The sequence below is a fragment of the Papaver somniferum genome, chromosome 2, assembly GCF_003573695.1.
Source record: "Papaver somniferum cultivar HN1 chromosome 2, ASM357369v1, whole genome shotgun sequence".
In the NCBI taxonomy this organism is placed as follows: Eukaryota; Viridiplantae; Streptophyta; class Magnoliopsida; order Ranunculales; family Papaveraceae; genus Papaver; species Papaver somniferum.
This window is the reverse complement of record NC_039359.1, coordinates 94,392,263-94,419,365: the sequence shown is the minus strand read 5'-3', so window position 1 is coordinate 94,419,365 and position 27,103 is coordinate 94,392,263. Positions and strand designations below refer to the sequence as shown.

The 27,103-nt window shown below is 36.1% G+C and overlaps 1 protein-coding gene and 1 long non-coding RNA gene across 2 annotated transcripts; both read left to right on the top strand.

Moving 5' to 3' along the window:
• Positions 1-1,815: 1,815 nt before the first annotated feature.
• On the top strand, positions 1,816-2,808 carry LOC113353725. Its single transcript, XM_026597231.1, has 2 exons — positions 1,816-2,141; positions 2,223-2,808. The coding sequence occupies exons 1-2, from the start codon at positions 1,866-1,868 to the stop codon at positions 2,385-2,387; spliced, it is 441 nt and encodes a 146-aa protein (XP_026453016.1). The 5' UTR covers positions 1,816-1,865; the 3' UTR covers positions 2,388-2,808.
• Positions 2,809-14,392: 11,584 nt separating this feature from the next.
• LOC113348444 lies at positions 14,393-16,173 on the top strand. The gene is made up of 3 exons (XR_003359678.1): positions 14,393-14,709; positions 14,813-15,750; positions 15,838-16,173. It is a non-coding gene; the product is annotated as an uncharacterized LOC113348444 (long non-coding RNA).
• The last annotated feature ends 10,930 nt before the right edge of the window (positions 16,174-27,103 follow it).

Below are 27,103 nucleotides of genomic sequence, written 5' to 3'. Positions count from 1 at the left end.
CGTACATACACCTCAAATATATCTTATCCCTAGGCGACTCCATTACCATCTTAATTCCATTACAATCTTTTTGGGGACACTTTGAGTACATCCACGGGCATTTGAAGAAAGCTATGGTTATCATTGAAACATAATGGACAAATCTCTCTGGCTTCCACATAAATTATTTGTTTTCCTTTGCGATTAGAACTCATTTTTGAGGTATTATTTCATACCCAGGTTTTTTTTCTAAGAGACGTTAGATAATATGTGGATATTTTCTGGTAACCTTACTGGCGTTTTTATAATGTGGGTCAGAAACGAAAGGGACGTTTGTGAACAACGATGGCCTTTGATAAAAAATTTGGGACGTTTGGGAAAAGTAGGAGTTATTTGTAAATAGAGATAATACTCCCTCAAAAAAGTTATAGCCATTTACTATTACCGTTTTTGTTGATTATTAGCTGTAAATAGGGAACATTACAGACTTTGGACTATTGAAAACAGTAAAAGGTGTTTTTACTGTTACTGAATGTGTCGAATTTAACCTATAAATAGCCTTCATCAGAACCATTATACATAATTGCTTTTAAAAATTATATATTTTAATTGTGATATAACATTTATCCTTTGAGTATTATTTTGTTCTAGTTTTACCCTTTTAATATCTACGAAGAAATGGCAACCAAGTACACTACATAGGAAGACGAAACTCTAACACGGGCTTACTGCAACGTTTCGAATGATCCCGACGTATTAACGGATGAGAAATCTAAGGAGTTTTGGATGTGTGTTGCGAATTTGTTGATCGATATAATTGGCAATCACAACCGTCGGACTTGGAAATCATTACAGTCACTGGTCTTCACCATAAAGAAGGAGGTGAACATTTTTTTGCAATCCAGATACCATATATCGCAATTGTTCCCGAAGGGTAGTCTGAACAAATGATTGTAGGTGAAGCGTTGTAAATGTATACATGCATTTAAATTTTATTTTTCCTTTACACACTAATCCTAAATATTTATTTCTTTACTGCAGGATACACATGCGCGCCAGTTATACCTCCAAAGGAAGGGAAAGACATTTATGTATCGCAATTGCTACATCAGCATGAGGCATCACTTTTCTTATATGGGCCTCCCCAATTGTTAGACCGTCATACATCCTGATGACATCAAACAGTTTGGTTCTGTGGGTGCACCTCTATGTAAACCCTCACGAGACTAAACTCGTCCACCATGGTCGCATGGGGGTTTAAAGGCTTGTTACACGAGCTAAGTGCAACAGCCGGTCCCGCGAAAAGGACATAGTTATGTTATTTGTCCATGTATTGTTAATAATGGTAAATTAGTTTATTTCATTTTGGTTTGTTTTTATACTTTTGGTTTTGTCCCAATAAAGTTGAGAAGTGTATTCCACCGATGAAAAAGTTGTTCATTCTTCCTACGCATTTCCAATCTTGAATCGATTATTTTTCCTTTACTTATTTTCCCTTCCCACGTGATTCCGAGACCCGCCATATTATAGCGCCAAAGTTTTGAACTTTCGACATTGAATTGTCACGTCCTACACTAAAGTAAAGTGTGTAAAGATATGGCCTAGTTGTAAGTTGTAGATTTGATAGATCTATTCATTATATGGACAGGTTGTATTTCTTAATATCCTCAACACAATTTAGTTTCACTGTATGTATGAGTTATGATATTGACACGGTTTTCTCACACGTTGGGTTGATTTGAAGACACACCAAATCGTTAGCCGTCCCCTTTCTCAAACTCTATAAATATAGTTTCACTCATCCTAACTAAAACACGTCAAAATACTAAACATTTTTTGTTTTTTGTTTCTTCCTTTACAATATTTTCCTCCAATTGTTTAAAAAGATGCAAAAATTTGATAGAGCTGAAGATGTCTCTCTCATGAGTATTTATTGTTCGGTTGTTAGTGATCTTGTAATTGCAAGGTCTCAGGATGCGGAGATCTTGTGGGCGAGAATTCACGGGGAACAAACTACGCCAATGATAAGGTATCCCGTAAGAACCACGATGATGTTAGAACAGAGAGCTGGTCTTTTGAAAAGGGAGGTAAAAAGATACGTCTCACATGTTAGGGATTACTGTAGGGACATGGACGACGAAGGATACAACTTGGAAACGGCAGTGAGTATTTTAAACACTATTAGTTTTTATATTTTATTGACGAGAACCAACCATTTAAATTTATTTGGAATTTTACTCCAGTACCGAGAAGGTCAGCTGAGATACGAAGAATATGAAGTTCGTAGAAAGGTATGGACACATGGCGAGGTTTTCCAGGTTCTGAAAAAGCAATTTCCAGAGGAATATGGTCCCCAGTTCTTTGACCTCGAACATATGGAACCTCCACCTCATGGAGCCGAAGATTAGCGCAACTTCAACACCGTCTCTTTGTAAACTCTCACGAGACTCAACTCGTCCAGTAGGGTCACCTAATGTTTGAAAGGCTTGTTACACTGGCTAAGTGTAATTGCGGATCAAGCGACAATGACATAGATTTAGAATGTTTCTGTATTTTTTATTTTTTTTTTTGGTTTTTTTGTTTTTTTTTGGTTTTTTATTCTTTTTTGAATTTATGTACGTGTGGTAATGACCGAAGTCACCAATGAATAAAAATAAAGGTATGGGTACTAATCAATGTCGGCTCATTTGATTGATAACAAAAACAGACCTTAACCGGTGAGATCCTCTTTATGTCTTTCTTAGGTGGTTTTGTGTCACTGCTCCCTCACCATTTATTACTGATAGACGCATTTATATGTCTATTCTGATCCCAATTGTATATATTGTTAGTGCTCAATTTTGTGCTTATTTGGTTATTTTATGTCTTTGTAGGTGTTTTTGGAGAAATAAGCTTTTGCGGCGAAATTGGCTCGAAAAGTTGCTCGAGGCACCCCGGAGGACAGTTGCTAAACGGACCCCAGAATTGGCTAAGGAGCACCCAAGGTTATGTGTAACCCAAATTTGTCCACATCACCAGATTTGTCCTCAGCACCCATTTCCAATAAAAATATCTCCGGCAGTTTTGGCAATCGTGATTTGGAGGAGTTTGAGGTCGATTAAACCTCTGATTTTCATAGGATAGACTCCTTATGGATCTAGGAATCTTATATGGGTGTTGAAATCGATTAGACTGGGCTCAATCGACGAATTTTTATCACAACAGAAATATATGGAAAGTCACGTGTGTGACATGTTTTAGGGAATTTTAGAGAGATTAAAGTGCTATGAACTTTCCCAAAGATTTGTATCTATCTAAGGAAGAGTTTAGAATAAAAAATAAAGCTCAGAAACGCGTAGAAATTCCAAAACAAGAAATTGCCGCAACTTTGCCGTGAAGAGAGGGGAAGAGATTTTGGAAGATTTGGGAGAGACTTAATCGGTATTTTTGATATAAATAGGATGCTGGGACCGACACAGGGGGAGAGGAAGCCTTTCAGAGAAGTTTAGAACACCACAGAGCTCCAGAGATCGAGTTGCAGGAAAATACCATATTCTGCTGATGCTGCTGAAGAGGAAGAACACGAAGAACATATTACGCCCAATAGCAGTCGTTTTATTTCTACAACATACCACTATCGTTGTTTAACAGTCTTAAAATCCTGTAACGGTGACGTTTGTAACACACTTACGGCGTTCCAAATCTCTGTGTTATTACCTTCTCTTCTTTTTAATCATCTTTTGAGTCTAAACAATTATTTTGAGATCATGATTAATATGAGGAGCTAAACCCCATTGCTGAGGCGATAGAGGAAGCTATTTTTCCAACAAAAAGCGGTACAATCTATTTTATTTAATTTATTGAAATTATTATTATTATTTGCCTTGAACTATTATTGAATATGATTTTTATTTGAGTGATTGTGATCTATTTTGATGGAGTATGCTTAGTTTATAGACTCTTGATGCTTCGTACTTGGTATTTACAATTATTACTTTTGAAAATCTATTAGTTGCAATATTTTAGAATCAAATTAAACGAGAAAATTGCATGAATATAAATATTTGGACCAAATCACTTTGAACTTGGAAAATAGTGGAATCTTGGCCTTAGTGTTCTTTTAATATTGATACCAACTTTGTCAGTGTTTGTTATAATTATTAGGAAGTTTTCTATTTAGTTTTCAATTTAAGTCTAAAGTTATCCTTCACAAGTTCGAGAATCGAATCACTTTTTACCACTATCTACAAATCACATCAATTTTTGGCGCCGCCGACGCGGACTTGTTTTTAGGGTTTTAGATTTATTTTACTTGTTTTTAGGGTTTTAGATTTATTTTACTTGTTTTTTATTTTTTTTGTTCTTTTTTATGTTTTTGGGTATTTATCTTGTGTCTACAGGTTCTGGATCATAAAGAAAATTGAGCCAAAGAGTTTGGTGATTTCATAAAGACTTGGAGCTAAAGATTAAAGAAAAATGAACAGAAAAGAAGACAATTTTATTTTAGATAATTTTAGTTTAGGGTTTGTTTATTTTCTTTTAGAAAAAAAAACTGTATTAGGGTTTATTTTTTTTGTAATTTTTCTTTTCTTTTTGGACTTTAGGACTTTTGGACTTAGGAACATTATTTTTTATTACCCTACGGAAGGGTACTTTAAATATAAATTGTTTGCAGAGAAGGACGACAATTACGATATTGTCTCTGCACCTTGTGTTCGTACATTTGACATCGGAGTCAGTGGCCCGAGTCGACTACAAAGGTTCATCCCCCGTCTGGTACGGGAGGTAAGTTTGTCGAAACACTCGCGAATCCCCTGTCAGCGAGTTACTGTCTTCCTTCGTATGCATATATGTTGAGGACTTGAAAACTGATGCTTTAATTTCCTAGTAAAGGGCAAGGACTGGCCATACAAGATAAGGGTTCGGATTTCATCGCCGTTCTCTTCTTGCCCGCCTTAGGAAAACGACACCAAACGCGAACCTAAGCCTAAAATTTTGACTAGAACGAGACCGATAGGGTAACGAGCTTAACAGGAAAGTCATTCGAAAAATATTGGTTACTCTTTTAAGAATACTTTGAAGTTCTTGACGGTTTCTGTAAGTTGAATGCGTGACTGCGCCGCCTTGTAATACCGGTGAGGCCTTGGGTATCAAAGCTCCACCGAGCTTCCCTCGCCTCTATTCAACTTACTTTAACTCGGATTGATTCCAGAGGGGTTTGCTTAAATTGTAACGAATTCCCGTTCGAAGGATTAGAAGCTGGTCTAGAAACAATCTAAGTGGAGCCATCGTGCTTTTTGTTTGCTAGAAATCAGTAGGTTTGTTGTGGTGGAGTCAGCCTTGTTTGTGTTTTCATAGAACATCCCTTCCTTTTTAGGACTTTTCTTTTTAATTTTGGTTTTCTAGTGTATGCCCGAAGCTTTTAAACGGGCTTGGAAAAGAAACACTCTAGGTCGTTTGATTAGTGACAAACCTAGTAGTTCTTCTTGTGAAGGCGGGGAGCTCGAAGACTCTTCTTTTGAGAGCCCCGTTTTTGGAAACTTCAGTTTTGAGAATTTGTCTCTTTGTGAGGAAAGTACCCCTAGTACTCCTAGTCCTTTGGTAGTGCCAGAAATGTCAACTTTGAAATCTTTGCTAAACCCAACTAGGAACTCTCGTCCGTCTTGTATCAAGTTAGCTGAAACCGAGGAAAATTATGAATTGAAACCTGGGACTTTACAGATGCTCCCAATGTTTTTAGGGAAGGAGAATGAGAACCCCTATTTTCATGTTAGGGAATTTGAGGAAGTTTGTAGTACTCTGAAAATTAAAAACCTAAGTGATGATGCGTTGAAACTTAGGTTATTCCCCTTTTCCTTAAAAGATAAAGACAAATCTTGGTTGTATAGTTTGGACTCTGAGTCAATTGAAACCTATGACCAACTTACTTATGCCTTTATACATATGTTTTTCCCAAGGCATAAAACATCGTCTATTAGGACACAAATATGTACTTTTTCCCAACAAGAGGGAGAATATTTATATAGGTACTTAGAAAGGTTCAATGACTTGATATCTCAATGTCCTCATCATGGTTTGGAGAAGGTTAGGTTAGTTCAGATCCTCTACGAGGGTTTAGATTATTCAACAACAACCATGGTTGAGTCCTTATGCACAGGTGGGTTTGAGAATAAAACTGTTGATGAAGCACTGACATTTTTGAATGAAATCGCCGATAATACCCAACAATGGGAAAATAGTAGGGAACCCCATAAAACAATTCTTCTAAGTAGAGGAAATGTTAGTAGGGTAGAAGGATCTTACGAGTCAGATGCCAAAATAGCAGCTATAGCCAAAAGGTTAGAAGCCTTAGAATTAGGTCATTCTAGTGGTAGTAGTGGAAGAAATGAGCCTTTTTGGGAAGGCCATGCTGTTGAAGAGAAAGCCAATGCTCTTTATAACAACACTAGGTTTGATAACCGACAGAAGTTTGACCCATATTCAGAAACCTATAACCCTGGCTGGAGAAACCATCCAAACCTTTCTTGGTCCAAGGGCTAGAATCAAGGTCAGTCTAGTAATGCTCAGGTTCCCACAGGTTTTGGATATACTAAGAATCCTTCAGCTCCGGCACAGTTTCAGAACCCTTCAGATAAGAATATTATGAGTTTATAAGAGTCTCTTGTTGTGTTAACTCGTAACACTGTGCAGTTTCAGCAATTTGTTGCTCAAGGTTTAGAAGAAAATAAGAGAATAGGTCAGGCTAACTCTCAGGATATTTCCGAGTTGAAAACCCAGGTTAGTCAGATAAATGAGTCTTTAAGAGAAAGAGGTAAGTTTCCTAGTCAGACTCAACCCAACCCTAGAGGAATTAATGAAATAGGTGAAAGACCATCTGATCATGTGAATGCTATTAAAACCCTTAGGAGTGGTAGAGTGATAGACAACAAGGTTTCCATGCCTGATAGTGAACATGTTGTAGTTCACCCTTCTGAACCAGAAACTGAGGAGACTGATAGAGTCTCTAAAGAGACCAATGAGGGTCATATTGATCCCGAATTTGTCCCTAGAGCCCCATTCCCACAGCTGCTAGTTTCAACTAAGAGGGAGTCCAATTTTAATGATATATTGGAGGTTTTTAAGTAGGTAACTATCAACCTTCCACTACTATATGCAATTAAGCAGATTCCCTCTTATGCCAAGTTTCTCAAGGATATGTGTATGCGATAGCGAAAGCTTAATGTCCAGAAGAAATCCTTTCTAGCTAGTCAGGTGAGTTCTATTATTCAGAATACCACTACTCCTAAGTATAAATACCCAGGGTCCCCTACCATTTCTTGCACATTAGGTAAATACCGTGTTGAGAAAGCATTGCTTGACATAGGAGCTAGTGTAAACTTACTACCATATCATATGTACCTTAATCTAGGACTTGGTGAGATGAAACCTACCCAGATGACACTTCAGTTAGCTGATAGGTACGTTAAAATTCTTCTTGGTGTGATCGAGGATGTTCTCATAGAGGTCGACAAGTTTATTTATCCAGTGGATTTTGTTATCCTAGATACCCAACCTGTCCCTGACCCAGAGAACCATATACCGGTAATTTTAGGTCGCCCGTTTTTAGCTACATCCAATGCGATCATTAACTGTCGAAATGGTATTATGAAATTGTCTTTTGGTAATATGACTATTGAGCTGAACATTTTTAATATTAGTAAGCTACCCTCTGAACTAGATGACTCGAACATAGAAGAGGTGAACATGATAGGAACATTAGTCGAGGAGTCATTACCAAACACTTTGTTAGAAGATCCATTAGAGAAATGCCTAGCTCACTTTGGGATAGATTTTGATGATGATAATGTGATTAATGAGGTTAATGCTTTGTTAGATTCAACCCCTTTATTAGATACTAGTAATGGATGGAAACCTAAGTTCGAACCACTACCAGTTTCTAAGTCTACCCTAGTTCCTTCGTTAGAAGAGCCTCCTAAGTTGGACCTAAAACCATTGCCAGATTCCCTGAAATATATGTTTTTAGGCCCGTCTGAGACTTTACCTGTGATTATTTCTTCCATATTGGATAGTAATCAAGAAAGTAGGCTAGTAACCGTACTTGAAAACAACAAGAAAGCACATTAAGGGTATAAGTTCTACTGTTTGTATGCATCATATTTATTTAGAGGAAGATACCAAACCTTCTAGGTAGATGCAACGTCGACTAAACCCTAATATGAAAGAACTAGTTCGAACCGAGGTCCTTAAGTTGTTAGATGCAGGCATTACCTGCCCCATTTCATACAGTAAGTGGGTCAGCCCCGTTCAGGTTGTTCCCAAGAAATCCGGTATTACTGTAGTCCAGAATGATAACAATGAGTTAATCTTGAACCGAGTGACCACGGGTTGGCGTGTTTGTATTGACTATAGGAAATTGAACAAGGTCACTAGGAAGGACCACTTTCCCCTTCTCTTCATCGACCAGATGCTAGAGAAATTAGATGGACATAGTCACTACTGCTTTTTAGATGGATACTCTGGATATAATCAGATCGTTATTTCCCCAGAAGACCAGGAGAAAACCACTTTTACCTATCCCTTTGGTACTTTTGCGTATATACGCATGCCTTTCGGGCTTTGTAATGCCCCTGCGACTTTTCAGCGTTGCATGATGAGCATATTTTCTGACATGGTAGAACGATTCTTAGAGGTCTTTATGGATGATTTTTCAGTGTTTGGTTCGTCTTTCGATGAGTGCTTGCATCATTTGTCACTAGTGTTGACTAGGTGTATGGAAAAAAATTTAGTGCTTAATTGGGAGAAATGTCACTTCATGGTTCGTTCAGGAATTGTTTTAGGGCATATCGTATCTTCTAAGGGTATAGAGGTATATAAAGCCAAAGTTGACCTTATTAAGACTTTACATGTCCCAAAAACCGTAAGAGATATTAGGTCATTCTTAGGGCATGCAGGTTTTTATCGTCGATTCATTAAGGATTTTAGCCTAATTTCTAGACCTCTTTGCAATTTGCTTGCAAAAGATGTTAAGTTTGTCTTTGATGATGCTTGTTTAGAGGATTTTGAGAAGCTTAAGAATTTACTCACTACCGCCCCCATAGTCCAGGCACCCAACTGAAACCTACCCTTTGAGATCATGTGTGATGCTTCAGATTATGCTATTGGTCTTGTGCTAGGTCAGCGAGAAAACAAATTACTTCATGTGATTTACTATGCTAGCAAAACTCTGAATGATGCCCAGTTGAACTATACCACTACCGAGAAGGAACTGTTAGCCATTGTGTGTGCCTTAGACAAGTTTAGACACTATCTCTTAGGTTATAAGATCATCATATATACTGATCATGTTGCTTTGAAATATATTTTCTCTAAGAAGGATACAAAACCTAGATTTATTAGGTGGATCCTTTTGTTGCAAGAGTTTTCTCCAGATATTAGAGACAAAAAGGGTGCCGAAAATGTTGTAGCAGACCACTTGTCTAGGCTAGTTGTTAGTTCCCCTGATGATTCCCTTCCTATAAGGGATAGCTTTCCTGATGAACAATTGTTCTTTGTTACCCAATTACCTTGGTATGCGAATATAGTGAACTATCTTGTTGCTGGTCGAATGCCCCAAAATTGGGGTAAACAAGATCGTTCTAGGTTTTTAGCTGAGGTTAAGCACTTCTTTTGGGATGATCCTTATTTTTTTAAGTATTGTCCAGACCAGATTTAGGAGATGTATACCTGAGAGTGACCAGTCCAGTATTACTTCCTTTTGTCATGATCATGCTTGTGGGGGTCACTTTAGTGCTAAGAAAACTGCTGCTAAGATATTGCAGTGTGGATTCTATTGGCCTTCGTTGTTTAAAGACTCCCACAGTTATTTTGTGACTTGTGAACGTTGCCAGAAATTAGGAACCATTTCCCGTAGGAACATGATGCCCTTGAACCCTATTTTAGTTGTTGAGGTCTTTGATGTGTGGGGTATTGACTTTATGGGTCCGTTTCCTAATTCTTTTGGTAACTTATACATCCTTGTCGCTATAGATCATGTCTCTAAGTGGATTGAGGCGGTTGCATGTAAAACCAATGACCATAGGGTTGTGATTGAGTTCTTGAAAGATAATATACTTACACGTTTTGGTATACCGCGAGCTATAATTAGTGATGTAGGGACGCACTTTTGTAATGGACCTTTTAGGATTTTGATGAAGAAATATGGTATTACACATAAGGTAGCTACCCTGTATCATCCATAGACTAGTGGTCAGGTAGAAGTTTCCAATAGGGAGATAAAACGTATATTAGAGAAAACAGTTAATCCTAATCGGAAAGACTGGTCGTCTAGGCTTACTGATGCCTTATGGGCTTACCGTACTGCGTTTAAGACCCCCATTGGAATGTCACCTTATCGACTTGTGTATGGCAAGGCATGTCACTTACCTGTTGAGTTAGAACATAGAGCTTATTGGGTTGTTAAGTAGCTAAATTTTTCACTCGAAAAGGCAGGATCCCATAGGAAACTCCAGCTCAATGAGTTGGAAGAGATTCGTAGAGATGCATACGATAGTGCTAAGGAGTATAAGAACAAAATGAAACTTGTGCATGATAGAAATATCTTAAGAAAGTCATTTTCTCCAGGTCAAAAAGTTCTTCTGTATGATACCCGCTTGCATCTTTTCCCTGGCATGTCACTTACCTGTTGAGTTAGAACATACAGCTTATTGGGATGTTAAGCAGCTAATTTTTCACTCGACAAGGCAGGAGCCCATAGGAAACTCCAGCTCAATGAGTTGGAAGAGATTCGTAGAGATGCATACGATAGTGCTAAGGAGTATAAGAACAAAATGAAACTTGTGCATGATAGAAATATCTTAAGAAAGTCATTTTCTCCAGGTAAAAAAGTTCTTCTGTATGATACCCGCTTGCATCTTTTCCATGGAAAGTTACATTCTCGGTGGATGGGTCCTTTTATTGTTCGCACTGTCTTTCCTCATGGAGCTGTTGAGATCGAGACATCGGATGATAGTAGTTCTTCGAAGGTTAATGGTCAGAGATTGAAACCCTTTTTAGAGCCCTTTCTTATAGGTTATATTGAGGAGGTCCCTCCGGAGGACCCTGTTTACCCTTGATTGACCATCGAGGCAATTGTATGTTGTATATTAGTTTTTGATTTCTCTCTTCACCCAGGTACTATCTTTCCGACTTCTCTCTTTACTAATTCTTCATGTTACTTTACTGTTTGGTATTGTTTTTTCATTAGAAACATTGAGGACAATGTTATATTTAAGTTTGGGGGTGGGGAAGAAACTTTTTGTTAGCTTTTAGTTGCAATAAATAAACTCCAGAGCCTAGAAATTTATGCTTATTAAGGTTGGCACGAACCAATCTAAGTGGATGGAAACATCTTGGTTGTAGGAGTTGAGGAACCAATATGATTAGATGGAAACATCTAAAGAGTCTATTCGTAAAATCACAGAGCTCGTGTGTTAGAATTTAAAAAAAACATGGTAGTTTCGCCATATCTGGTTGAATCCTAATCCTTCTATTTTTTTAAGTGATTTGGTGGGGCACACGATTCAAGTTGTTACCTTTGCTAGGGTGGAATAGAGTGATTGAGATACCATCAAAAAAAAATTGAGACCAGACCATTAGACCAACCGGAATAAATTCAATAAAGTCGACCACTGGTGCCCTTGTATATGCCAGTTGTGTTGACCTAGAGTTAGGTTTATCGACCACTGGTCCCCTTGTATATGCCAGTTGTGTTGATATTAGTTAGACTGGTATCTCAGTCCATTAGGATAGGTTCACCTTGGCAGAGGCCTTCAAACAGATATGGGAAACACTGTTCACTTTTAACCATCTCTTTATCCATCTTCTTAATCTTTCCATGTGATTGGTTGCCTCCGGTTATGATGTACAGAAACTGTCTGAGTAGAGCTCTGTCACTTATATATGAATTTTAGTATGCTGAGTGCAAACTCGTGTACATCAATTGGAATTTCGCATCAGGGTACTTCTTCCTGTAGTCAATAAGTATGCCAACCAAGGAGATTCTTTAGTGCCTTCCAAGGTTCTGCGTAGATAGTTAGGGTCTGGAGTATAAAGGTTTAGTGGGTATATCTCTTGTAAGCCCTCCCGAGACTATAACTCGGCCACTAGGGACACCTAGGGGTTTAAAGGCTTATTGCATACGCTAAATGCAATCGACGATGCCTGCGACAGTGAGTTAGGATTTTATTTTATTTGATTTGCTCGAGGACTAGAAAATAATAAGTTTGGAGGTATTTGATAGACGCATTTATGTGTCTATTTTGATCCCAATTTTATATATTGTTAGTGCTCAATTTTGTGCTTATTTGGTTATTTTATGTCTTTGTAGGTGTTTTTGGAGAAATAAGCTTTTGCGGCTGTTGCTCGAGGCACCCCGGAGGACAGTTGCTAAACGGACCCCAGAATTGGCTAAGGAGAACCCAAGGTTATGTGTAACCCAAATTTGTCCACAACATCCAGATTTGTCCTCGGCACCCATTTCCAATAAAAATATCTCTGCAGTTTTGGCAATCGTGATTTGGAGGAGTTTGAGGTCGATTAAACCTTTGATTTTCATAGGATAGACTCCTTATGGATCTAGGAATCTGATATGGGTGTTGAAATCGATTAGACTGGGCTCAATCGACGAATTTTTATCACAACAGAAATATATGGAAAGTCACTTGTGTGACCTGTTTTAGGGAATTTTAGAGAGATTAAAGTGCTATGAACCTTCCCAAAGATTTGTATCTATCTCAGGAAGAGTTTAAAATAAAAAGGAAAGCTCAGAAACGCGTAGAAATTCCAAAACAAGAAATTGCTGCAACTTTGCCGTGAAGAGAGGGGAAGAGATTTTGGAAGATTTGGGAGAGACGTAATCGGTATTTTTGATATAAATAGGATGCTGGGACCGAAACATAGGGAGAGGAAGCCTTTCAGAGAAGTTTAGAACACCACAGAGCTCCAGAGATCGAGTTGCAGGAAAATACCATATTCTAGTGTTGTTGCTGAAGAGGAAGAACACGAAGAACATATTACGCCCAATAACAGTCGTCTTAATACTACAGCAGACAACTATCGTTGTTTAACAGTCTTAAAATCCTGTAACAGTGACGTTTGTAACACACTTACGGTGTTCCAAATCTCTGTGTTATTACCTTCTCTTCATTTTAATCATCTTTTGAGTCATAAACAATTATTTTGAGATCATGATTAATATGAGGAGCTAAACCCCATTGCTGAGGCGATAGAGGAAGCTATTTTTCCAACAAAAAGTGGTACAATCTATTTTATTTAATTTATTGCAATTATTATTATGATTATTTGCCTTGACGTATTATTGAATATGATTTTTATTTGAGTGATTGTGATCTATTTTGATGGAGTATGCTTAGTTTATAGACTCTTGATACTTCATACTTGGTATTTACAATTATTACTTTTGAAAATCTATTAGTTGCAATATTTTAGAATCAAATTAAACGAGAAAATTGCATGAATATAAATATTTGGACCAAATCACTTTGAACTTGGAAAATAGTGGAATCTTAGCCTCAGTGTTTTTTTAATGTTGATACCAACTTTGTCGGTGTTTGTTATAATTATTAGGGAGTTTTCTATTTAGTTTTGAATTTAAGTCTAAAATTACCCTTCACAAATTCGAGAATCGAATCACTTTTTACCACTATCTACAAATCACATCAATTACCCAAAAATATTCAAAAGTCATAGGGTCATGACCAATGTCGGACATTATGATCCAAAAATCAACTTGGTCTTAAATAGAGAGCCACAACGATTTGTTGTCACTTCATTATTAAAGTTATAAAGATGATGAAAATCTTGTTATTTAGGCTTTATGTCTGACAAGCAAGGATGTGGATGATATTTAGAGTGAATAGAGGTGTGCTTTCTTTTATTGCCTTCTCATTCAACCAACTACCAAAAGCTGAGGCCCCATACACATCAATGATACAATGTGTGACTGTTAAATGACCTCCATGTAAATCTCAAACAATATATGCACCACTTCTCAAAAGCAGTAAGATGATGTCGTTTCATCTAAAATATGGAAGATTATGTGTGATTAAAGCCCCATTTTTTAAACAGTGAGTGCCAACGGTGTTATGCCATGGTCATATGTTGTCACTTTTTTCTGAAAGAGCTAACTTAACCACTAAGGCGTCCCCTACGTGACCCTTCATTTCACTGAATTGTCACATTATACAAAAAGGTAAACTAAGCAACGATATGTCATGGCCAAAGTTGTGATATTATTATATTGAATAACATACTTTATTTATTATGACCTCCCCACGTGATTCTTGCAAGTCGGGATGCATAGGAGAGACGCTTACTCCTCAAAATTCTATAAATAGCTTGCGTATTCAACCCAACTAAAACATACAAAAATACTTTTATTTTCCTTCTGTGCTGCTATATTTTTTCTTTCCCAATTTCCCACTTTTACTAACAACAATATGCCTAGATTTGAGACGACGGAGGATGTCGCGTTAATTCGTGCTTATTGTTTGGTTGTTAGTGAACCTCTTATAGGAATATCACAAAAAGACGACAGCGTGTTCTGGGCCGGAATATTAGCAGATTACAGAGCAGCAATGGGGGACAACACAACCAGAAGTACTAAGTCGATATAACAGAGAACCTCCACCTTGAAAAAAGATGTGAACAGATACGTAGGTCATGTGAGATTTTTTTGTCGGCGAATGTCTACTGGTAGTTACGATCTTGCTACCGCCGTGAATTAAATTAAAAATTATTATTTTATAGTTTTTAAACGATATCATTACACTAACGAAATCTCCGAATTTTACCACAGTACCGTGAAGGTCAAGTTGCATATGAGGAAGGTGTTCATGGAAAAAGATGGAAACATGCTACAGTTTTTGAATTATGAAGACGCATTTTGGCGGATATTTGATCCTGAGATCTTTGATCGTCCAGCCGATATTCCAACACAAGATGGAGACGAAGAATAAGACAGCAGCAGATGCAAAAATAGGTTTTGTGGGTATACTTCTTTGCAAACCCTCACGAGACTCAACTCGTCCAGTAGGGTCACCTAATGGTTGAAAGGCTTGTTACATGGGCTAAGTATAATCGCCGGTCATGCGACAATGACATAGATTAAATATCCAGCGTATTTGTTTTTTAGGTCCTTTGGTTCCGTAATTGTATCTGTGTGCGTATGTCCGAGGATGGTTTAATTAATAGAGAAGGACATGGGTTTAAATCCACCCAAAACATAAGGCCTATTTGAAGTTTTTTTGTTCCCTGATATTATCAATTTAAAAACTAAAGTCCCTTAAAAGAAATTACACATATGTGAAGAATGACTGCAAGGGAGGGATGGCACATGTGTGAAGAGTGACTTCAAGGAAGGGATGACACATCATTTTTTTTCCTATAAATAGAGTCCCTGGTACCCATATGGATTGCATAACCCAACCGTGAACATCTTATTCATCCAATATGAATGTTAAATTTACCTTTGAAGAAGATACGACAATCATAGATGCATGGGTTACTGTAATGACAGCTCCGGTTGTATTTGATGCTGAAGGACCCCCTAATAACTTCTGAGATCTGGTCTATTCCCATTTTCTAGAGAAATTTCATAATCCAAACCATAGAACAACACAATCTTTAAGAAACATGGTTGGAAGTATAAAAAGAGAGGTCAAAACGTATGTTATCATCCAAGCTACGCTATTTATAGACCTTCCACCGGCATTCATTACAGAGGAAACGTATATCGTAAGTAATTATTGTTTTAAATATGTTTTATTTGAAAATTAATAAAATAATACATGCTAATTTGAGTATTTTTTTTACTTCATGTAGGAAACAATGACGAAAGCATATTTTCATGAAAAGCATGGACGCAATTTCAGGTTTTATGAATGCTACCTCCTTATGAAGGAAGCAATCCAAGGAGGTTGTTTAGGCATGGATAGAAGAGTAATTGTAGTGGATTTAATGGTTTTGTTGGTAAACCACTTGTAAATCATCTCGAGACACCACTCGGCCGGCAGGGACACTTTTTGGTTTAAAGGCTTGTTGCACGTGCTAAGTGCATCCGCGGTGCCTGGGACAGTGAGTTAGGTTTAGTAGTCAATAACTAATCAGTATACTGTCTTCACCCATGCTTGGAATTAATTAAACTAGTAATTACTTTTATAACTTTTGTGGAACTATTATAAATATGTCCCTAGTTCATTAATTTGAAAACAGGTTATACCAGTTAAGGCTGCGAAAATAAACTAATACAACTAGACACTTTTAAAATTAATCAAAGACAAATATTTAAATACTGAAATTAAAAAAAAATCTCTTAAACATATTAGGTGCACCTCAATATTTTAGATAATCATAGATCATAATTGAGGTGGGGTTTTTAAACTAGAACCGTACTAGACTACCACATTGATCTTTTAACTGCATAAAATTAAATTTCTCTATTTCTCAATGCAAGATTGAAATATTAATGCGGCTTCGAAATGATAAAACGACTTTTTCTCCACTTGGTATAAGCATCCCGTGCCGTAAACTTGTCATTTATGTGACTGGCGAGAAACTCATTGTACTTGGTGCACAATTTCTTAACGTGAAAGAATGTAGAACATCATACTCATAGCGCAGTTTTTTGCGCTTATCGCCCGACTTTCCTACGAAAGCACCAACGTATACCTGGAGCCAAAATATATTCTCATGCTAATGTTCTTCAGGAAGATCCTTGACTATGTAATAATTTTTTAACCTATTACGTCTTCCTCAACATCCTTCATTATTTCCCTTAGTTGGAATTGATCTTGACCTCGTTTCTTTGACATTATTTTCTCTTCATATTTTTCACAGCCGATGCTGATGTTATGGTTTCTGTTGTAGGTGGTGAAGACGAAGTTGCATTTGTAGTTGCATGTGCGGTTCTTTTGCGTATCTCTTCTTCCATTTCATCGATTGATTTGGTTGTTCGCCTGCATCTTCTAAGTATGCTTTCGGCAGTTGATGATGATGGACCCGACATCTTAAAATGAAATAAATTAACAACGGGGAAAGATTTCTATGAATAAGGTAGTGTATCATAGAGAATATATTATCCTCTTTATATACATACAAGGGAAACGGCTATAATTTTAATTCTTTTATATATGAATAAATAAATATATATAACAGAATATATGATATTGGGAAAACAAAAAAATATTTTAAATTAAATCAGATCTCGTTTTTTTGCATACTGCCAAAGTATAAAAGCCAAAAGAGACATTGGAAAGCCGAGAACGCAGAGAGACAATATTTTTATCTAGAAAACGACTAAAGTTAAAGTTGTTATTTTTAAAAATTCAATAAAGGATGTCCCCATTATTGATTAAATACTGTGTGGATAACCTCAAACACTATTTTAAAAGAAGAAAAAAGACAAGACGAAGCAAGGTGGGAAGAAAATACAAATGCAATGTCCCCTACCCCACAAGATATATCAGTTTCCGTTACCCCAAGTTGTATGACAAGATACAAAAAGATCCAAATACGTATGATCAACATCAAACATAGGTAGACATTGAATCCAAATATAAAACTAACCAAGTTGAGTGAATAAGCTGTAAGTTTTATTTGTTGCATCTTTATTCAACCAACTTCCAAAATTTGATGACCCATACACATCAATGCTACAGGAGAGCTACCCGACCACTTAGGCGTCCCCTACGTGACTCTTCTTTTCACCAATGGCCAATTAATGGGAACTCGTTAAATAGAGTTTCATTTACCCAAACTAAAACACACCGACAAACTATTTGTTTTATTTATCTCCTACTAAAATATTTTCTTAGTTTTAACAGTTTTTTTATAGTTAAAAGCTAGATTTGGAAGGGATGAGGACGTCACACTAATTGGAGCATAGTGTGTTGTTGCAACTGATCCAGCACTGGGAAACGACCTAGAGTCAAATGCTTTTTTGGCCCGGGTTAGAGTCGAATATGGAAACACATGGCAAGGTGAGATAGTTAAAAATAACTATTCCTTGCATAAGAGGATTAATATGCTAAAGAGAGAAGTGAGAATATATGTGGGTTATGTTAGGCGTTATTTTATGAACTTACTCAATGGATGTGACAATGAGCGTGCGGTGAGTATAATTTAAAATTATCAATTCAGATGTTTTTTTGTTAATGAAAACCTCGTATTAATAACACCTTTTATTAATTTAACTCCAGTACCGCCAAGGTGAAATAGATTACGAAGATGATCGAGAGTATAGGAAAAGATGGAAACATGATGCGGTGTTTCAAATTTTGAAAATTCACTTTCCAATGCTGTATGATCCAGAGGTCTTTGAAAAACCAGCAGATATTCCTCCTCCGCAAGAGGGTGACGACATATAAAAACATCTGCACATCCATCACCGGTTTTATGGTACACCTCTTTGTAAACCCACACGAGACTAAACTCGTCCTTTTGGGTCACTAAAGAGTTTAAAGGCTTGTTACACGAGCTAAGTGTAATCGTTGGTCATTCGACAATGATATAACTTTATTAATATTTTAAGTAGTTCTGTTGTTTTTATCCTTTTAAATTTTGATTAGTCTTTGTCGGCACCACCTCAAAAAAGTAATGAAAAGTTATCCTTGCATCATCAAGATATCCATATCTTAAACAATAAGCTCCATCATTGTTAGATAGTAGTTCTGTGTTCTCATTTCCTTCTTATCTGATCTCCTACATATTTCAAAAAATAATTCAACTTTAAATAGACAACAAACTTAAAAGATTGAAATGATCCATGAATGACGGGATGAGACGCTCACTTTAATTATTAAAGCGAACGAATGACATGAGGGGTCCTGAACAATGTCGCACACTTTGATCAATATCAATTCCGAATATTAAATAGTGAACTTCATTTACTTCTTCCCAACCAGGTAAACGGTGAATGATAAATCAAGGAAATAGTTTAAAGTGACTAACATCATTGCTACAACATTTGACTGTTACACCGAGTCCTTTATACCGTCAATTCGATCCGGCAAGCACAACACACATATGAAGCCTTCGTATACCGTGGAAGAGGATGTTGCAATAACAAATGCGTGTGCTAGTGTTATTACCCTCCCCGAATTTGACCATTATTTGGTTCCAGCTAATATGGTTTGGAACTGGATATTCGAAAATTACACACAATAATTCACAAATATTCATCAGAGAACATCGACAACTATAAAGGGTAGGCTCGGAGTAATAAAAGACGGAGTTAGGGTTTACGTACATTACCAGAAAGAAATATATATTGCACAGAACCGATCTCCTCTATAGACAGTTCAGAGACTTGTAAGTGGTTTATATTTTTACTCCGACCCGTTGATCGTATTCTTCTTTAAAAACACTAACCTACTTATGACGTTCTTTTGTAGGAGCGATATGCAAATATGAAATACGCAAGGGATACATGAAAAGAGTTCATGTTCTATCAATGCTACTTAATCATGAAGGAAAACTGTCCGGAACTTAACACCATTCAACCACCTCCTAATCCTCCTCAAAATGGAAACGAAGATTAAAACAATTGTAACAACGACATTATTGGTTGAAAGTGATCTTCGTTTTATATTTTGTAATCATTTATAATTCTGTAATCAATCCATGTAACCTCAATGTCACTTAGTGAAATTAATAAATACATGTGTGGGTCGGTGTACAGCTCGGTCATTTTGATTCTCAACGGTGTTCCGGATAACCCTCGCACATTGAGTAGTAATATTACAAGGAGAACTTGAAATAGAATAAGAGTGTAAACGGTATATAGTATAAGAAAGGTCAAACAAATATAAATAGGGGACGCCATTTGTTTGGGCGTCTTAGTGGGACGCCATTTGTAACACCGTCTGACGCTAACCCTAATGGCGTCTGGTAGAATATTTCTCTGAATATTCGCTGGAGACGTTGTTTCTAATGGTGTCTGATGCTTTTTCGAGACGCCAACCATAATGGTGTCCCAGTGTTGATTCCGTCTCGCATTCAAGCAAACTGAAGACGACTCTATGAATCCAGGCAAGAAGCGACGCATAAACGACTGTTTTGGGGGGAGAAAGTTGAATCTTACTCCCCCGTTATACTAAGCCTTAAGGCGCACCATATCATTGAAAACGTTCTTTCTCAAGATTATAAATAAGTAATCTTAGCCTCGAAGCTAAGAACCCCAACTTCAAGATTCCATCAATGAAGTACAAATTCTTTCTCTTACATCTCTTTGTTTGCGTAGTAGTTTGTTTATATCTATTTGGGTGTGACTGTTAGATTTTTAGAAACTGCATTTTGGCGTCGACTAAGGGAAGTTTCAACTCAAGCTTATGCAATTGAGAAAAATCTTTTGTTAGTCATGTTTTAGCTTGAATTCCTTTACTGTTCTTTAAGTCTTTATGCTCCATTCATTATTGAAATGAGAGGGTACCAAGTACGCTACCAACTTTTTCGTTCTGAAACATGTATGGACAAACTTGTTACAATCAGTAAGTATAAATCAACGGTAAAAATATTTTACCTGATTTGTAAACAAGTTTACTTGGACGATCTCAAAAATTAATACCCAAGAATCAACCCAGCATGTACCTGAAGTAGATCGAACCAAATTCCAACAAGAACAAGTCTTGTAATATATTTTTCAAGACACAAATTCACAAGAGAGGATCTTGTAGCTTCTGCATAATTTGAGCTTAAAAATTATCTAGGTAGTTAACGCATTTGTGATATTTTTATAATAAGGATAAATAATATAATGCGGAAAAGAAATAACAAAAACATCAAAAAATTTGTTAACGAGGAAAACTACAACGTGTAGAAAAACCTTGTGACCTAGTCCATCTTGAATCTTGATCACCACATTGTATTAAGTGCTATAGACACTAGCCTACAATCAGATTTTTCACTGAAATATAGTTGGGAATGAATCGACCCAACGAATAATTCACTTACATTTTCAAGAAGAAATCTAGTTCTTTAGAAGATGACTATAGCCGCAACTAGGACATAAAAGTTCAAGGATTGAGATTCTAGTATGCAGTGAGTCTTGTATTTATAATGATGAACAAGGCTAGGTGGCTTACAAACAAATGTGAATTCGTGAACTTTTTTCATGTGAATTTCTTTGTATCCAAGCAAGATTAACTTATCCATATAGATTGATCATGTAAGCATATCATAAGTTTTCCTTGAATTACAATGAAGAAAATGGAACCGTATATTAGTACATACGCGTTGTGCACCAAGTGATTAGCTCAATAACAATAGTTAAATTGTTAACGAACTTTCAAGCATAAGTTGGAGTTTAATAACTCCCAAGACCAAAACAGTTCGTGAACTGTCCAAAATAGTTTGTCAACATGTTATCATCTCGGAGTTCGGAACATTTTATGTTTATAAATTCACGAACTGTCTAAATAAGTTCGTGTACTGAAGTTACAAAAAGTTTCCAGGAACCTTTTAAAATCAACTAGTTTGCAAACTGAAAAAATCAATTCATGTTCTAGAGAATCAAAAAGTATCTTGTAACATCTCAAAATTAACCAATTCGGAACTCACCAAATCAGTTCGTGTACACAAGGTAATTATATAATAATTCATCAAGTTTTATCTTATTATTTATAAGTTTCAGTTACAAAATTGTTGGTAGTTTTTTGGCTAAAACCTTAACTAGCTTATCTATGAGGGATTTGACTATGATTTTTAGTTAAGTTTTCATGTATGTGTTCCTCAAATAGAGAACTAAAAACATAATTTTTTTTATCATGATCTTATGTAAGTAAACTACGTATAGTAAAATGACTCGGCAGAAAAGGAGGTATACTACGTAAAATAGTTGTTGAAATGAAGTTTGTGCTGTAAAGTAATTGTTAGAGCATCGCTTGGTCAAACTCACAAGTTTTGGTATGTCAAGCTTGTGATCAAATTTAGTTGATCAAAACTACATCTTGATTTATAGTCTACTAAGATCAGTCTCGTACTTAGAATAGAGCATGGTAGTTGAATTTCAGAACTCACTAATCTACCTTGAAGATTGAAGACTGGAGACTGAATAACAACGGAGACGTCTACGAAAACTTCTTCAACAAACAAATGTGAATACTGACTATCCTATTTACTGATATTATCTACCATTTTATTTACCGATACATGTCGTATGCTTTAGTATTATGATGAATAAGAAATCTGGAGTACAATCTCTTACTAGGTAAAAATTGAATCTTAAATTCAAGCAATATATAATCACCGCATAATAAGTTGAGAGAAATTCATTGTTCAAAATAGCATAATTGTGTATTAAGTTCATAAGAAGTTTTCAAACTTAGTTTATATGTTCACGAAATGATTTGCTCGGATTACTAACTTCTATTAAGTACATGCAAGAAAAATACTTTTCCATATGTCATATTCGATAATAGAAGGTAATACTCTGAAAGCGAGTAGGATAGAAAATTCGTTCCAGATATTTGGAATAACCTTGAAAAACTAAAATTAAAATGTGCAACCCGTGTTAGAGCAATGCTCGGTTGAACACACAAGTTTTGCTATCTCAAGCTTGTTGTCAATGTTATATGATCAAAACTATTTCTTGATTTCTAATTTACTAAGTCAAGTCTTGGACTAGGTTAGAATTTGGTAGTTGAGTATCAGACATCACCCTCGAAGACTGAAGATCGAAAAACACATTTGAAGAACTTCACCAATCAGGTATGTGAAGACTGATCCATTATATTTTACTCACTATCTTACCATTCTATCTATAAAGACTATGTCGCATGACTTCTAGTAGATTTACAAAGAAGAAATTTCGAGTCAAGCTTGTTTTGTTGAAAATTTCCAAATATGATTCTAACATAGATTTTCAAAGGTCCTTAACAATATTAGTTCAAGACAATATATTGTTCGAGAATTAATTTGTAGATCTATTAAAAATCGCCCGTATAAGTGATTTTATCATTTGGGAATGTTCCAAACATCAAAGAGATAAATTCATGAACTTCTGTTATTTCTTCTCAGAGTATTGGCAAACCTGTTTGCAAACTATAGATATCTAATTTCAGAAATACAGGAAGGTTGGCGAACCAGTACGCAAACCGCAAGTTCATTTGGGAACATTTCAAGAACCCGGTTGGCAAACCGTGGTGAACTGATTTTTTAAGGTTGGTATAAAAGGATTAAGGTTGGCGAAACCGGTTGGCAAACTCTGTCCATCTGAGTCCATAAACCACAGAACGGTCGGTGAACCCAGTTCGCAAACTATGTCCATATGAGTTCTCGAGCCGAGTAGGGTTGGCGAATTAGGTTCACAAACCATAGTACCCTGACTCCTGAACTAGAATTAGGATTTGCAAACCATCTCACCAACTGTCCTAGTAAGTTTAGCAGATGCTCAAATAATTATTTTTAAAATATGTTTAGCATTGGTATGACTCCCTTAAACACTTATAAGACTTCATTGATCACTTAAACACTTATGAACATCAAATTGTTTATTGTTCACATTGTATATTTTCCAAATAGAACAGTCATTATATACAGTTTTGTAACCGGACCATAGTGTATATTCTTCTATTGTATTTTTAAGACCTAATGTGTTTGCTTGAATCCAAATTTATATTAGCTTGAATTCTAAACAACCCTCAGTCTTAAAAATCTATAAATAGAGATGATCTTTCAATTGGGAAATTCAATCCCTGACACCTTGTGTCCTAGTTGATATAGAGTCGTCCTCAATGAACCTAGGTTTCCTTTAAGAAACATAATTAGGTTTACAACTAAAAGGTTTCACTTTGGGGATTCGTGAATACAAGTCCAAATATCTTTACCCTGATACTCCGTGTATCTTGATCTTTCTTTTCTGTTATTGAGGTTTCGTGACCTCTTTCAGGGAAGATAGATCGAAATCGCAAAGTTCTGAAAATTGATTTTAATTCATCATTGAAGATTGTTCTTGAGAGGGGATTGTGAGGTTTCCTAGATTTTTTTATTGCATACAGATCTTCAAACTTTGATATCTTGGTCTAAACGAAAATCAAATATTTATATCTGTTAGAGGCAGATTGGTATCAAAAGTCTTCCGGATTCTGAGGTTTGCTAGCTTTGTCTATTGCAAACATGTATTCACACCTTGATCTTTTGGTCTGAACAGAAATCAAATAGGCTTATCTGTTAGAGGCATATTGGCATAAAAAATCTTCACCGAGGTTGAAGCATCTCTTAGGATGTAAAGGACGTCAGCTAAGGGAATCAAGTGCATAGAACCTTGCGAGGTTCAAGAGACGTAAGGAACGCAATTGTAACTGAATTGTTTGGAGGTTTGATTCGGTCTCATCTACATTCCAGTACGAAGTCTAATAGTAGGACAGTGTCTGTAGTTGGTTAATACATTCACATATGGACGAGGTCCCGGAGTTTTTCTGCAGTTGCGGTTTCCTCAATAACAAAACTTCCGGTGTTTTGTGTTTTTCTTTTTTTGCATTATATTTTTTATCTTGCAGTTACGTCCATATAATTATAATCGATTACGAGACTCGTGTCTTGTAGAATTCGTATCTTTAAATAGATAATAAGTTTAATTAATTGGCAGAATTCCAATTAGATTATTTGGATATTAATTTTTTAGATCGTCCAAAATTCTTGTTAACAATCAGGTTCACGGACTCATTTTTGTACACTTACTGATTGAGAAGAGGTAGAGATATAAAAAATCTACACATATTATCAAGGATCATTAGCTTGGTCTACTTGGAATTATATTAGGTTTTGTCCATACAAGTTTCTAAATAAAAAATTTGGTGGTGTACTTGGTAACCCCGCGTTTTCAATTGATATCATAGCAGGAAAATACTGTTAGACCTAATAAGTATATGTTTGAAGCAATCTGTAATATGGACAAGAGTGCAATCTCGATTAACGTACCACCATCTTTCGATGACACAAATTACTTATGGTAAGAAACTACTATGTGATCTGTCTTACAAGCTCGTGATTTTATGGTATGAGTTCTGGCTGTAAGAGGATATAATACTCCAATAATTGGATAAAGAATAATTTTTGTTCCAAAAGGCATAAAAAGTTATAGCGATATTGAAACGAGTGATGCTAAATACAACTCTGATAAAATAAACGCTATTATCCACGCCATAAGCCAAGATCTTCAACATCATGCGTCTACGTGCACTAGATCAAAAGATGCTTGGGATATCTTTGAAACTGTATTTGAAGGGAATTTCACAGAGAAATAAGCACAACTTCAAAACCTAATTTCTGACTGGAAAAACCTTCGTACGGCTGACGAAGATTCGTTTGAATAATTTAATCACAAATTGTCGGAAATAGTAAATTCATGTCATGCACTAGGAAAGAACATTCCTGAAAGGGATATTGTGATGAAAATTCTAAGATCTTTACCAGATCAACACGACTCTAAGAAATATGTTATCACCGAAAGAAACGATCTTACTACACTTTCCAGAAGCACCCTTTTTGGAAAGTTAAAGATTTTTGATCATGGAAAACAAGCTAAACATGATAAAAATATAACATCCAAAGAACTAAAAAAACACTGAAATACTTGATAAAGTGAAAGTGTTGGAAACTCTGAGAAATATCTTGCTCACGAATTATCAGATGAAGATTTTGAAAATTTCATTTATCTTATTACAAAACAATTTAAAGATCTTCTTAAGAAGAGGAATAAACAGTTCTCAAGAGAACGTCTGACATCATCTGCTAAGCCATATGATCGTATTCAATCCAAAAAGGTGGATAACGACAGTGATGATGAGGATATGCATCAATGCTTTAAGTGTAGAGGAGTCGGTCACTTTCCTAACGAGTATCCAAATCAAAGAAAATACACTAGCAACAAGGGTCTAGCCGTAAATCTTGATGAAAAGACTGATCAATATGATTCAGAAGAACATGATAATTTAAGCATAACACTAGTGTCTAGAGTCTAATCTTGATGATTGTTAGAGCATTGCTCGGTTGAACCCACAAGTTTTGTTATATCAAGATTGTTTTTGAATGTTAGGTGATCAAAAATATATCCTGATTTCTAGTCTACTAAGTCAAGTTTCGGATTAGGTTAGAATTGTAGTTGAGTATAAAAGGTCACCCTTGAAGACTGACAGATCGACGAATACATTTGGAGAACTTCTATATCGGGTATGTGAAGACTGAACCGTTCCATGTTACTCACTATACCTCATTCTATCTATTGAAACTATGTCGTATGACTTCTAATAGAGCTACAAAGAAGAAGTTCGAGTCAAGCTTGTCTTGTAAAAAATCTCGAAATATGATTTAGCAAATAAAATGTTCAACGGTCCTTAGCAATATTAGTTCTTTGAATTAATTTGTGGATCAATTGAAAACTGTCCATGAAAATGATCATATCACTTGGGAATGTTTCAAACATCGTAAGATAGAAATATGAACTTACTGATATTTCTACTCAGGTTAGGTTCGCGAACCAGTTCGCAAACCATAGATATATGGGTTATAAAAATACAGGGAGGTTGGCGAACCAGTTCGCAAACCGCATGTTCAATTGGGAACAGTTCACGAACCCGGTTGGCGACCGTGGTGAACTGAATTTTGTAAGTTGGATAAATATGCTATCAGTTGACGATCCCGGTTCACGAACTATGGTCAACTGAGTTTGGTAGTCTTGTGGGCACCCTGACTCGTGAAAAAATCTTTGCGGTTCACGAACCGTTGTACCAACTTTCCTAGTTTATATTTTAGTATATGCGTAAAGACTTATTTTCAAAATATGTTTAGCATTACTAGAGATCTCTTAAACACTTCTAAGACTTCATTGATCACTTCAACATTTATGTGTATGTATCATGATTAAATTCTTAAGTTTTTAAATGAACATCAAATATCTTTTAGTTCTTTGGATAACTTTCCAAACCGAACAGTCACTATACACGGTTCCGTAACCGAACCTATATGTATACTCTTTTATTGTATTTTGAAGACCTAACGTGTTTGCTTAATTCTCAAGTTATCTTAGATTGAATTCTAAGCTAACTTTGGCCTTTGAAAACTATTAATAGAGCATCTCTATTGATAGGCTCAG